At 43.5% G+C, this 15,179-nt stretch overlaps 1 protein-coding gene across 1 annotated transcript in view; it reads left to right on the top strand.

The window, feature by feature from the left end:
- The window catches only part of FAM20C (family with sequence similarity 20, member C), a gene marked incomplete at its 5' end in the record, with an annotated part of 56,123 nt that overhangs the window by 1,249 nt on the left and 39,695 nt on the right, over positions 1-15,179 (top strand). The window contains one exon of the mRNA XM_010132095.1: positions 8,298-8,376. Coding sequence (XP_010130397.1) covers positions 8,298-8,376 — 79 coding nt within the window. The remainder of the gene's footprint in view (positions 1-8,297; positions 8,377-15,179) is intronic.

Below are 15,179 nucleotides of genomic sequence, written 5' to 3'. Positions count from 1 at the left end.
AAGAATAGCACGAGCAGCCCTAAGAGTTACATTTTCCATTGTGTCAGTCACAGAGGCTGCTGAACAGAATAAGGGAGATGCTCCGTCATCAAGAGTGGGTTGATGCAGCTGATCCGGATGGAGTAGGTGTAAAATATAGATGCCATGGGACAGCTTTTGCCCCATGAATTGAGATGCTGGGTGGCAGTACTCAGCACACAGCTCTGCTCAGCGCTCTGCCGGGCCAGCGGTTTGAGTAAAGCAGTTCATGATACCCACATGTCAACCCGCATGTTGGATTCAGGTCCAGTGGACATGTAGCTCATGAAAGATGGCAAACACAGGCTCATTTATTAACCTGTGATGGGTTTTCTGTCCCCAAAACTCTGGATCTGGGTAATTCATTAAGGAGCTCAGGTTTTACAGTTAAGCCACGTGTTTTCCCTTCTCTAGCTCAGATGTGATGCTGCAGGTAACAGCAGACCCTGCCCATGCTCCTCTGGGCTGTGCTGGAAGGTAACAAGGGCACTGTACCAACATGGGCCAGGGGATTTTCTCTTTGATGTAGCCCTCACCTTTCCTGACTTTTCCTCTCAACACCAACTGATTTCTAGAGTATTAGTGACATGTGCGAATGGGAGCAGGTCTTATCAATGCTTATAAATATCTAAAGGGCAGGTATCAGGAGGATGGGGCCAGACTCTTTTCCAGTGGTGCCTAGCAACAAGACAAGGGACAATGGGCACAAACTACAACACAGGAAGTTCTACAGGGGATCTTAGCAATCCTTATCAACACCTAACGGGCAGGTGACAAGAGGATGGGGCCAGACTCTTCTCAGTGGCACCCAGTGACAGGACAAGGGGCAACAGGCACAAACTGTAACACAGGAAATTACACCTGAACATGAGGAGAAACTTCTTTACTCTGAGGCGGCAAAGCCCTGGAACAGGCTACCCAGAGAAGCTGTGGAGTCTCCTTCTCTGGAAATACTCAAAACCCGCCTGGATGCCATCCTGTGCAACCTGCTCTAGGCAAACCTGCTTTAGCAGGTGGGTTGGACTAGGTGGTTTCCAGAGGTCCCTTCCTAACATTCTGTGATTCTGTGATGGGGATTGAGCCAGCACTTTATAACACATTGCCCTTTAAGCACCTCCAGAGAGGAGGTAAAAATGCAGGCAGGGCCGTTCCCTGTCCCCCACAGCGAGCAGTGTGCCCCAGCAGCGACCAGGCTGTCCTCAGCTCTGTGCAGAGGTGATGCTCAGCTAAACCATCTCTCAGCTCATCTCTTGAGGTTTACATGAAACACATTGGCCATAGCGGTGTTTTGTACTGCATGGCTGCAAACCGTGTCCATCTCTAGCTACCTTTTCAACGCTTTAAAGCTCAGCTGTGTTGTCTATGCAGGAGCAGAGCAGTGTTTGCAGCAAACTCAGCAGCGTTTGAGCCATGAAGTCAGTCTCCTCTGCAGAGCAGTGGGATGGTTAAGGTTGATGTAGAGATGTAGGAGCTGGTGGGAGAAAAAGTAGGAATGAAAAGTAATAGTTTAGTACTCTTCACTTGATCTTCTGGGCTTGATCTTCATTTGTGCTTCTGGGCGTGTTGCTTAACTTCTCTATGCTTCAGTTAACCTAGCAGCAAAATGGTTATCATAAAAAATAGGAGTGAAGCCCTGACCCTGCTGATGTAAGTGGAAGTTTTGCCATTTACTTCCCTGGGGCCATGATTTCACCTAATGTGTCATAGAGATGTGTCATGAGGTTTCCATTAATTACAAGTTTGATAGAGCTTTCAGATCAAGGAGGGGAAAGGTCCACGGGACCACAGAGGAAGATTTATGGTCGTTATTAGCAATTTCCTACGGGATTGTTTCTCTGTTAATGTTTGAACAAGGCTCTTCAGGGCCTCTTACGCCCCTAACAAAAACACAGCCATGGTTTCTATCAATGATTCTATATAATTTCCATAAACTAAAACATGAGCTACATTTGGTATTGGTATCAGGCGCTGTGGGAACTGACAAGGAAATGATTCCCACACATAAATTCCAGTCTAAGGTCAAGCGTATGGAAATGGAAGGGGACTTTAGCCCATGTAGATATGCCAGGATCTGAATTCTGCTGGTAGCATCCACTACCTGCCTCTGTGGGGATTCAGGAGCTTTGTCATGTTGCAAAGCAAGAAAGAGCATATTGTTTGTCCAAAGGGCATTTATAGGGCTGTTACATTCTTTTGTGTATTGCTGCATATCTTCTAATTTGTTTGGGTTTTCTTTTCCTTAGGGTCAATATTTATTGTTTTGCTTTTTGGTTGTTTGGTTGTTTGGGGTTTTTTTCAGACAGCTGCAAAGATGCCAGGTTAGAAGTATAAAATAAATGGGAACCCTTATAATGCCCAATCTTTAGGTTTCTTTTTGCAAGCAGGACTATTAAATATATAGGCTTACGTGCATTAGATAAAATGAGATATTGCTTTATCCAGTTCCTTCCCAGGGTTCAGATTTGCTTTGGCTCTAATAGAATTAGGTGGTTTGCTCTGAGAGTTCTTGATACCTACGGTAATTAGATCCAAACTGCAGCTGAAGAGCTTTCTTAGCCACGTTGTCATTTCTCTGCTCAGCTTGCATTATTTATGGAGGAGAGTGGTGATCAGATTGATCCCCCGTCATCTATCAGAACTGTTCACACAGTTCTGTAGCGTGCAGCGTTATTTTAAAATGAAAATGGTGACAGAAGCAATTCCCAAGAGCAGGGAGCACCAAGGTGACATTTTCTTGATGTTAAAGTTTAAATGGAACAAATCCGTGGATGGGAAAGAGCATCACATTCAGCTCCCACAGTGACACCTAGAGCTGGCCTTGAAAAGGACAGGGTTACCCAGAGCTTTCAAGCTGACGGTGTATTTCATGCCCTGCATCAATATATGTATTTCCTATTCATTTTGCTCAGCATAAAGAGATAGCTCTTAATTTGATTTAATTCACCAAAAATTTTCTCTTGCCATAAATAGGAGCCTAGAGAGAATTGTTTTTCCACTGAGCACTGAAGCCCAGTTCTCAGAAGCATATGCACAGGCAATGGCACGTTTCCTTTGCCTTTCATAACTATTGATTGCATGCATAAATAACCATAGTTAGCTATTTTCTTGCATATTTGCAAGATATCTATGCGTAATTTTGGCAGCATTATCAGCAATTTAGCAACCAGTATGGCACGGTGCACTGTAGAGGCAGTGTGGTCTTGATCTTGCTTGTACTGCTGACCAGAGATTCTGTGCTATGGGGTCGCCTGTGAGCAGAATAGGCTTTTATAATTCCTCTGTTTAGTTGGGGTTTATTTTTTGATTCTGTGAATTCTCTGGTTGGAAAGGTTTGGAAACATTACCTGACTAAGTTAATTTCTGAAGCTGCAATGCCTTCAGTTTGTACAGGCAGTAATTAGAAAGCGAGCATGCAAGATTACCCACGCAGAGAATAAATGCTGCAATTAACCAAGGTGGACTCTGCTTCAAGTTAGGAACAAAAAAAAAAAAAAAAAAAAAAAAAAAAAAAAAAAAGAAAAAAAAGGAGAAAGACAAAACATTAAATATTGAACATAAACTCTGGTGCTAAAGGAAATTATAAAAATCTCATCCAAAGGAACAGAAAAAGTGCTGTTGAGAACAGGTGAAAAACGTAATGAAACATAGCACCATTGATTTACTGTATAAGAAAACAATGAATCTGCCGAGAGTCAACAGATTGATTTAATGTGCCATTCCAGATGAAAGGGGGGGACTCAAAATGTACAACAAAGCCTCTGAATGATTTCACAGATCTCTTCCCCTCCAGAAGTCTTTTACACTCTTGACTAAACCAAGAAAGGCCTTTAAAAACAAGTTAGCAGAATTGGCTGAACAAGAACAAATTAAGATATGATGAGGGCTTGAATTTGTTTTGAAACATATTCTTCACAGCTTGTACAGGGCCGTGGCGCTCGCCTGGAGCAGAGCTGTACTTGTTAAAGCTAATCAACGTGTTTATGTTAGATTTAAGTTTGATCTATAAATAGGAATCCAAAATAAATCTGAATGTCCTGTTTCAGATGTTAACTGCACCCCAGGCTTGACTGGATCTCGCTTCTTGGGCATTAGCGTTGCATAATTAAATGCTTTTTAAATTATTGGTTTCAGACCAAAAGCCAGCTTCAGAGGTCCTGTTGGAACTCTTGTTCTGCCTCAGAAGACCATGCAGTCTAGACACGCCAGTAGGATAAGGGCTATTATGCAGCAAAACAGAGCAGCTGGAAAGCCAGACCAGTTCAAATTCCAAATTCTTTTGGGTCAAATCCCTTTGGGCAGCATTGTGCCTCTACTAAGATTTAGTACCACATGCGAACCAGAAACTCTGTAGTGTACAGTTATAAAAAGATGATTGAGAGATGGTAGGGCATCCTATACTGGATGGTGTCTGTGGATCAGAAAGGGAATTCTGGTCTTGTATTGGTGAGGGCACAAGGTGGGGAAGTAGCGGATGCGGCATGTGGCCGTGACCCCAGGTTCATAGATGTAAATGGAGTGGGGGCTTGATCCAAAGTTCATCACAGAAAACAGAAGGAAACCCACCAATTTTGCTAGTCTTTTTAACAAGACTCTGAGCAAAAAAGATACCTCAGGGAACTTTTTGCAAAGCTTCCTAAAGTTTGGAAGAGTTCTGATGACACCTGAAAGTCCTTGCACTGGGTTAACAGGAGAGGTTAATGCTGCTTTCCATTTTCTTCTACTCTGGATGGAGAAGAGAGCCTCTGAGTTGCCTGAAGATAGAAAGTAATGATGGTATTGGAATTTGTTTTTAACACTGTGCCAGCACGACCAGGAGCTGTATGAGACTTGATTTGAGGTACCTGCTGGGAGCTAGGAGGTTTATAAAGTCTTTTATAAAGAGCTGTTCATGACCTGTGATGTTACAGTTTATTCAGAAAACTTAAAAAAAGAAAGGTGAATTCGGAGTGTGACTAGTGGCTCCCTTGGAGTCAGTACACCCTTACGGTGCAAGGCCTTCTTAAAAGCCTGCTGATGGTAGATGTGACAGATTGCAGTGCTGTAGCACCCTCCAGTTTCTTGGAAAATTATATATGCTGCTTCTGGGTATTATAAATTCTTCATAAATGTTGCTGTGGGCAGTACGTAAAGGCACTGGGGCCTCTACAGATGAACAAACAATGTTTGTTTGGGATAAGCTCCCAGAAGATGACGGAGCTTTGCTGTTGGCCATAATGGCTAGAGGGACATGTTTAACAGAGGTCTGAGCAGGAAAGGGTATTCCTGGAGGAGTGCAGCTCAGAAAATGAGAGGGAAGCCAGTATGCAAATGTAACACTGGGTTATGACAAGGAAGTAACCTGACCTAGAGGTCTCAGTCAATCACCTCCAGTGAAATCTGCTCTTTTCTGGCATTGCCACTCCCAAGATTCGAGCGCCCTGGGCTGTTCCCAAGTCTGCTTAGTTCAGAGGTGCATGAAGGGTCTTGTTGAGCTCAAAAGGACAGTCGAAGCTCTCTGCAGGGATTACAATGTTAGACTCTAACTCATCTGGACTCAGAGGGTGGCTTTGAATCACCTCCAGCCTAGCCAGCACTTCTGTGGCACTGAATGAACAGTCAAAGTGGGAATATCTGCACACGAGTCCGGACGATTTGGAGGGAAGCCAATGTGAGGCTCTGCTGGAGATTGTCCATGGTGCACGTGGCTATCACCATGTCCTGCTGTAAGGCATGATGGGACACCATTCCCCCAATGTCTCCATGTGTTTTGGGCAGGTCCAAAGTTTACCTCCAGTGGTAGTGGAGGGGCAACCTGCCGGCAGAACTTGTGTTCGGTTGAGGCTATTATTGCAACCAGTTAAGGCAATACGCTAAGATGGGTCTAAAAGGACCAGGGAGATGTTTTTGTCTTACTTCAGCTCAATTCCATCTGACAGAGAACCAGGCCTTTGTGTCTCATGGAAGTATTATTCTGAATTGTTAACTTCTTCATATGTTTCCCTGCTTGGTAGTGAAGCACTCATTGTTGAGCTCAGCTGCTAACAAAATCATTATCTGTTGAGTGGCTTCAGTTTGCTGAGAAACCAGTCTTCTCAGTGTATCTGAAACTTTGTGCTTAGAAACGGGCATGCTGGAACATCATTTTTTCTTCTTTGCATTACTGTGATTTCCCAAACTCTTGACTGCCCAGCGGTAGCTCAAAATAGGCTCTATACTTCCCTTTTCTCTGTCCCATGGAGGAGAGGGAGCCAATCTCTAAGCCCTGAGCTCCTCAGAATTGAATGAAGAAGTATACATTACATCAATTTTAGAGAAAAAAGTGTTTGGTCTTCAGCTGGTGTGAGCAGTTTGCAGGCAGCTGTGTTGAGGTCAGTGAGCTGGGGAGAGTTAGGTCTGGCGGACAGGGGACGGTTCTGCCCTTTGGAATTGAGGCTGGTGGTACTGACCTGTGTGGAGATAGCCCATGCAAACAGGGGTGCAGATCCAGGTTCTGCCTTGAAGAGCTGGGCACATCCCGTGCCTTGGCAGCAGCTGGGCAGGAGTGATGGTGGGGGCTGGTCCTGGTGGGGGCATGGCCATGTAGGCACGGCAGCTCCAGCTGCCCGTTGGCTGTCTGGACTAACTGGGAGTGTTTCCCGAGTGTGTAAACTGGGCTGGGCTGGGCTGGTCCTAGGGCAGCACGTGTAGGTGTGTGGCTGGAGGATTGCTGCTTCTCCTTCCCTCCAGGGTCTGGACCTACTGCTCCTCCTTCCCTCAGGTGTGGATCAACTGAGCTGTTCTGCCCAAGAGAGGGAGTTTAATGTGTGAAAGGCACGTGTTTCTGCTTTAACTCTTCAGTGCGAATTACTTCATGCCCTTTAATTTCTAATTATTTATTTTTTCCTTTGGGATAAACTGGAAATGCAGGAGAAGGCAGAGGTCAGCAAAAGAGCAAGGCTGGAGGGATTTTATTCTCGAAGTATAACCACACTGACCAGATTTGCAAAGCATTTTGTTGCAAAAATAGAGATTACAAGTTGTGGAAGAGAGCTGATGACCTAGCAGTAATAAGGCACTGAGATGAGTAATTAGAAGTACGTGCAGCTAATGGCATTGGTTAGAGGAGAAAGATGTACAAGCTACATAGATGGAACAAGGACAGCTCTAAGCTAAAATTTACAGAGAAAGGTAACTTGACATTTATGTAGTTCTCCAGTTGACACGGGTTTTGTCAGAACTGTAAAGAAAGGGATTGATTATCTGATCATCCCTAGGACTGACTCATCCACACAGACACGACTGCCGTGCTGCCTCTCTGAACAGAGAAGTGAATTAAGGAGTCAAGATGTAGGTCATTTCATTTGCTCTGAGCAGTTTTGATTGAGACGGTAAAAAAGCAGCTGGTTTGCCAAAGTATATATTTATATTTTTAAAATAGCCTGATCATCAAGTAAAATGCATTTTTATGAATTTTTATATGAAAAATATTGCTTTGACTTTAGAAACACTATAATCTGGCTGTTAACATGATATTGTCCAAACTGTTCAGACTGATACGAATAAATGCTGCCTTAAATTGCCATTATCTCTTAGCTGTGAAGTGAGGGTGTTTAATGTTTGAGCAAAGTTGGTCCTTGGTGTGCAGAGAGGACCACAGTCCCTGTGTTCTCCACGTGCCCTCTCCTCCCCTCCCAGCAGAGCCAGCAACCTGCTCTGCCCAGCCCTGCTCTCATGTACGAACCACCTCAGGATCCCTTGAAGTTAATGGATGAGCTTGGATACATATCCATTGTGCATAGAGGAGATGGATTTACATATCTCTACTGCTCAGCAACAATTATTAAAATCGCAGCAGAGCTCAGAGATTGCTATGGTGTCTGCTCATACTTTTAATTAAGGAGATGTCTGCTGCACATTGGACTGTACATCCCAGTTGTCTTCAGAAGCACTCCATCTCCTTTCCCAATGTGTGTCCCTTGTTAAAAGGATCTCCAAAAGCAATTGAAGGTGGAGAAAACAAGACTCCAATGGTCTGTTCCTATATATGCCATACAGTTAGATTGCCTATGGAGCCTGTAGTGGCCAACTCGAGAAGACACCTCAGGGACAACGCATTTTCAGTCCTGATAGGCAGCTCAAAGCCCTCCCTTTTACTCTGCACCCGCTGAATAATCTGTTGTCCAGTTAGGATTACCCTGCTTGGTGCTCAGATACCGCAGTGCTGGGTCTAATACAGAGCAAAAGACAGATGATTTTGTTTCAAGGAATGTAAGTAGATCCACATGTAGCATTTTAATGCGGTTTTGGTTTTTTTCCCACAGCGATGAAATCAGGAGGCACCCAGCTGAAGCTGATCATGACGTTCCAGAACTATGGTCAAGCATTGTTCAAACCAATGAAGTAAGTAAAAAAGTCTGTTGTGAAGTGGAATTGTGGTGGAACAGCCTGTTGCTGTTTTCTAAGCCGTTAGAAGTTTGCTGTGGTATCTCTCAAGGTTATTGTGTCTGGTTTCCTAGGCTTGCTGCTGAGTGTAGAGCTTCAGGGGCTGTTGAAACCTTGCCCTGCTAGACTGGTTTTTGGAAGAGGTACTGAGGAGGCTTCAGATACATTACAGTCTTCTCAGGAATGTTACACACTTGGATCTCTGAAATCTCCCATCATAAATACAGGGTATTTTCAGCATTTCTTTCTTATGTAAACTTACTCCTCAGGTCTGAGCTTTATCTCGTATCAGTGCTCCTCTGGAATATGGCCAGACAAGTGAGATGGTTCAGAGCAGGTTCTGGAAGAGCTAAATAGTATTTATCTGATAAATTATAATTTAGTCCATTGATTTATTGTTGTTTGTATTAAAGGGTTGTATTAGTCGTTTGGCTGCGGCTATGCTCACTCTGTAAAAATGAGTTTATCTGAGAGCGATACTGCAAGATATCGAATCTAGAGAGAAAGAGGATGACTAGGATGATGGAGCCTTGATTTGTGCCTGCCCAGATCCCGTTGAGATGAGGCAGGAGAGGAAGTTACTCAAATACAAAGCAGAAGTAAATGAATCTGAATCCTGACCTGTATGTTTGTGTTGTAATAAGGAAAATGACTCTGTGCTTTCTGTAGAGGGTTTAGCAAAGACACTTGGGGCTGCAAAATGTTTAATGAAGCTACTCGGTATCTGTGTCAAGGGTACTACTGGAATAACAAATTCCTTCCGTCCTTTTGTTCCCACTGTAGGGAAGTTCAGTTAAGTTCCTCTAAGACGGTCCATAAAAGGCTAGAGTAACCAAGAACAAGTGGTTTGGAGGATGTGTTGGCATTGTGTTACAGCTGTAGCGGGGAGTGCAGCTCAGGGGGTAAGCTGCTGGCTGGAGACTGAGACACTCTGTTTCCCTATAGATTTTGCTATAGATTCATCTCAAACAAATGCAGATTTGACTTGCTCTTTGCCCCGCCAGAAGGGCCAAATAATTGGTCCCACTTTCTTTCAACCCAAGTTGGAGTAGGAATGCTCCTTATCTGCCTTTGTCCTGGGAATCACAAGGAAATCCTTGATATCCTTGAGCACAGATAATGCTGCAAAGTCAAAGGGAAGGTGGTAGCAGAGAGCATCTACTCCAGCATCTTCCCTTCCTCTCTCTGCCCTCTCTCCGAATGCTCAGACCATCAGTGCATGGGTCCATCCCCTTTACCTGCAAGTTTGATGCATATAGTTACAATTCTTAGTTGTGTCTTGTCCTACATACGAAATTGAGAACCAGGCGGGTTTGGGCAGCGTTTAAGTCTTTGGCAGAATTGCGGTTGTGCTGTTGGCTTTTTATGTAGTGTGTGATTTGTTTCTTCTCTGCTTGCTCAAACGCAGATAATCTCAATCTTTATCATCAGTATGACATTGTAATTCTGGGAATGCTAATGAGGTCATATCAAAAGTTGACCGTTCCTACTGTACTATACACAGCCTCAGCAAGATGATGGATGGCAGTAGTGGTATAGCCATGTTTCTGTGTAGAAGCAATTACTATCATCCAGTAGAACAACAACAGAAAATTAAGATGTCTTAATCATTCCCCTTGCTTGATTTGAAGAGCAGCAACACCTTAGTTTCTCACTGCTCTTTGCATTACATACACCACTGGAAAAAGCAGCATTAGAACGTTTGGCAGTGTGTTCCCAAGTGCCACACCTTCCAGGAGCAACACTGCAGCGTTGGTGCAGAGCATCGCTGTACACGTTACTGATTTTGAATAAGGATGTTTGCAAGTGTTTGTCTTCATTCTGGTAACAGTGAACAGGGAGCCAGACGCTCAGCTAGCATCAATCTTCCTAGCTCCTTTGGCGTGCAGTCCCATCGGCCTCTTTCAACAGTTTATGGACTGTGATGAAGTTCTTGGAGAGGTTTGCAGCATGATTTCTGTATACAGAAATGAGCAGCCTAGAACTAAAAAAAAAAAACTTAAAGAATTTGGGCTTTAAAGGTATGAGAACTCTTCTTGTAGGACCTTCTTCAGGCTCTAGACACCTTCTGGGCTGTTTCTGATGCTCCCTCTTTTTTGTAGGGTACCCTTCTGATCCAGGCTTCACAAAGCTGGGCGTGCCTTGCCAGGGCAGGAGGCTGTAAGGAGCTTACAGATAAGGGTCAGACATCTCTGGTTATCAGGACTGGTGATGTAAAGGACGTTTTTTTCTAAACAGTTTAGTTTGGGGACCATAAAATATCATTCTGGTGGCTACTTGAGAACAGTTCATTGAAGGAAGCCTTGGTGGATAGTCAAAACGTCTCCACGTGGTGCATCCTCTGCGTTTCAGTTGTTAACTGTGTTATCAGCTCCACAGCTTTTCAAAGCAGCAGAAATAATGCTTTTCTTTCCCCTGAGTTGATAAGCCTCTTCATACAAGCAATCTTCTTGTGAACTCTGAGTAACACAACCGTTTAATAGTACAGAATGTCCAGCTGCAAATGAAAACCGGAGCCTCGGTTTACCTCAAAGTGCTGGAGGGGACAACATGAGTTGCATCTCTTTGTTAAACTGATCTAAGCCTCATCTGTTTTTTAGAGAATAGAGTTGGCTTTAGTAGGATTTCAGGCCTGATCCCAAGGAAGATTGATAATCCAGTTTTCCACCTTGTCTGGGATCTGAAGTACTGAGAGCTGAGTGGTGTGAGGTACACGTAGGGTAATATGTCGAGGTGAGGCTGGTCTCTACCTAGATTTGATTTATTTGAACTACCTGGAAAGCTGGTTTTGCTATACATAGCTGTACTCAGGATCTTCCAAACTGAATTAATACGTGTTTGAGGAGATTGCAGCAGATATCAGAGCCCATGTGAACCCTTCACTGACGCAGCTGGGCATCTGCTAGTGGAAGGGAAGGTCTCCAGACCTTTGGCAATGACTTCTTCAGGGAAGTCACAGCAAAGAGTATTCCCTGGCAAATTGCTTGAAACCCTGCAGAACTCATCTGACTTGCTCTGCCCTTTCCCAGCCTTCCAATTCCACATTAAATTTATCCAGGGAGCAAGCCAGCTCCAGAAGGGCCAGGCAGGATTTGGAAATGAGGAAACCAGAATGTGTCTTTGGCACCTTTAGTTCTCAGTGTTTGGCATTAACTGACAACTCTTCATCTGGTCATTGATTCAGGCTAGTGGAGCAAATGAGAGGAGGGCAGCTTAACAGTCAGGGAAATGTGATAGTGGTAAATAAAGCCTGATCAGCTGCAATTATTTCATTTATCTATGACTCTGGATTTTCATTTCTGAAATAATTGCCCATAAAGTATTGCAGAGGGAGCCAAATCTATTTATAAATCCTATAGCCCAGTGTAGATTCCTTTGCTAATTCCAAATGCATCATAGAAAAAGTGAGTATTTGCTAAAACTCCGGGGAAGATATAATGTATTTGCAATGTATCTTGCAGTTAATGTGTAGTTTTATTTAGCTCCTAACAGTTCAATCATACAAAATTATTACCATATGGGACAAGAAAAAAATAGCAACCTCCCCTTCTCCCACGATTAGTGTGTCTAAGTGTACTAAGCATTGTGCAGCATAATAAAATGTATTTACGTGATTGGTGGTATCTGCAGCTGCAGCTTTCTACGTGACTTATGAGGTAGGGATGGTGTAGAGCCATAAATTTCAAAGGGTTTTGGCTTATTTGTCCAAAAAGAACATGTGCTCTATAGTTTTATTTGGTTTTCCTTTGTTTCTGCTAGCTGGTGGAGTTAAGTAGCTGGCTCAGCAACAAAACCAACACATTGGGTTTTTTTCCTCCCAAGGCTTTATTCTTGAAGGGGGAGATTCTGCTCCAGCAGAGTCAGTGTTAGGATTCCTATTGCATCCACTGGTGCCAGAATTTGAGAGATGTTTTTACTGTTCCTTATGGAAAAGCCAAATAGGATCAAATAGAAAATGATACCTTGTTATTGGAGTTGTGAGAAAAGTGTCCTGTGGTATGTATTTAAGAATGACATCCCTCATTCCCAGCTTTACAGACTGCTTTGTAGAAATGTGTGGAAAGGGTATTCATTATAAAATCATTGAGGTTTATTTGTTCCTCTCAAAGAAATACTGCTGCATCTAGTGAACTCGCTTTTGACTGAAACAGGTAAAAACCAATTATGTTCCAACTTTAGATTTTGTTTGATATTTTTAACCATCTTTTTTCTTTTCTATTTTTACAAGTCACAGTACAGCCACATGCCTGTCTCTTTCAGTAGCTGAAGTTCACAGTTAAAGCCTTTAATAAAGTAGAACCGATTAGCATCAGGGTGATGTCAGGCCAGAAGGGACTTTTGGGGTCACACAATCCAGTCTCCTTGCATTCCAGGCAATCGTCACATGAAATCCCATTCTTCAGCTGGTCGAACACTGCTGACCATATGGTTTGTAACTTTTGCCCCTACTGTCCCTCCTGAAACTTGCTGCTGTAGAAGTAGTGCTACCCAGGGGGAGCAGCATCTACATCCTTCAGAGACCTGATCCACCCCAATGCCAGCCACAAAACAGAGCTGGTAGTCACGGTCTAGTGCAAAGCTAGTGCTCTACAGAAGTAAAACAAGCACACTCGCCTTTCAGCTTCGGTAATGTTCTTACAGCATTTTGGCTCAGTGACATAGGGCTGAAATCTAGCAGCCAAGGTCACAGGCAAGATAATATTTTTGTTCTGATTGGCAAAGCACAGCTTTTTACTGGCTTTTAAATGTCATAGCGACAAAGGATTATCAATGTTCTTTAAGTTTCTCTTTGATTTCCTTTTAGGATTGTTCAACAAATAATGCATCTTTTGATAGGGATATTAAATAGGGCAAACAATGCCCGTAATACAAACAATTCTTAATCGCTTTCATTTCCTACAGTTATATTCTGTTCCGAAGCTGCAGTGTGAGTGTTGTACCTGCAAAATGCAGCCTCCAGGCCTGATTATCATATCAATTAGGCTGGTGTAATTCTTCCAAATTGGTAGCATTGCTTCCAAGTCAGAGGAGATGACATGAACTTCAGAACTGGGGCCCCTGGAAGATTGCTTTCCTTATTACATTGCACATCATGCTGTTTTGAGGAAATACATTTTGAAAACCTGTTGCATTTCAGCTGGCAGGCATCCAGTATAAACATACTGTTATAAGTCAACATAGCAATTAAATCAAATTGCAATGTTTTCTCTAAGCAGCCAGAGAAGTGAGATGTGCATACAGTAGCTGCTCTGCTAGAAGCCTTCCAGGATCAACACTTGGGCACGCTGGAATGTGCTGCACGAAACCCATCTGAGCAGTCTCTGGTCAAAGTATAAACCCGGCCGCTGTGTTTTGTCACTCAGCTTAAGCCGTGTTACCGTACTGGTCACTCGAGAACGCTGGCTCTGTGCAAGGTGTGTTCCTGGAGACCTAAGGTGGAATCAGCTGGTTGGAAAGGGTGAAGCTGGTAATCCCAGCGTTCAGTGTATATAGGTGTATTTTAAAATTGCAAGAAATGCTGTCTCAATACATCCTGAAGATTAAATAGTTTATTCGCTGCTGAAAATAATAATCAATAATCAGATATTCAGTAGACGTCATCCATGAGATTTTGAGAGTTTTAAGGGTATTCAAATCCTTGCCTACTAAATCCCTGCTGAAATGTTTATGTGATGTACTTACATGAGGAATAGATCTGGAGTAAACTGGATTAATGATATTATTTGATATTTAAAGTACATGAGAACTGAGTGTGGTTGTAAATAAGGACAGTAGAGGTTGCCGTGTACTATTTTAGTTCTTTAACTTTTGGTCTATTATGCATGAACTGTTTTTCTCTTTTATAACTAATCCTGTTCATCAGATCAGACTTCTTCGGTATTTCAATGCAGATTGTGTTCTAGGACTCAGCAGTGCCTCTGGTCCAAATCTCATTTATGCAGATTGGAAAATTTGCGGTGACTTCAAGGGAAGCTATGTTGGGATCGAGGCTGAGTGATGGCCCTGGACAGCAATGAAATCCAGTCTGCTGTCTGTCACTGTGCACTGCAATTCCCCTTGCCACAGCTCAGCAGCTGCTGGCTGAAATATTGATCAATGTCATTCAGCCCAGGAGAAATTTGTTCTCAAATTCCGCAAACATGTTTATGAAATGACCCCAGAGTCAAAGTCTGTGACGTCCAGGTAGCTCAAAGGTTGTCCATTTAGATTAGGATCTGTAGGGATCCATGACAGCAGCATTTCACCGTGCTGGCAGCCAGGAAGGGGAAAACTAACCTCTTACCCTCTTCTTTGGCACCAGCTCTGTTGTGCTGTCCCAGGCTGAGCTGCCCTGTGTTAACCCCTCCTGGAGCTGGGCAGGAGCTGCTCTGAGCCAGGAGAGGACAATATGAGTCGCAGTGGTAGGAGGGAGGAGACCTTCCTCCAACAAACCAGGGCTGTTTTCCTGGATACCTCTGTGTCCATGGGGTTCAACCCCATCCCACTTCCCGCTTTTGGGAAGCTGCCGTCTACCACTGCTGGCGAATTCTTCCCAGAGTCCCTCCCCCCCTGACTTCCCCATAGCATCTTCAGCTCCTGGCAGGAGAAGACTTCACAGCTCATAGAAACATCAACCGCAGTCTCTGTGACTGGGGCTTTTTGCACAAATAATTCAAGCCTTTCATTTCTTTTCTATTTATTTGTTGGGTGTTCTCTGGCAGATGATACACGATGCTCACTATCTATTTTTGTTCTTGTCTTACACAGCCACAAATGGCCAC

The sequence above is a fragment of the Buceros rhinoceros genome, unplaced genomic scaffold, assembly GCF_000710305.1.
Source record: "Buceros rhinoceros silvestris isolate BGI_N320 unplaced genomic scaffold, ASM71030v1 scaffold14832, whole genome shotgun sequence".
Taxonomy (NCBI): domain Eukaryota; kingdom Metazoa; phylum Chordata; class Aves; order Bucerotiformes; family Bucerotidae; genus Buceros; species Buceros rhinoceros.
Note: the sequence above shows the minus strand (reverse complement) of the source record. Positions and strands in the feature narration are given on the sequence as shown.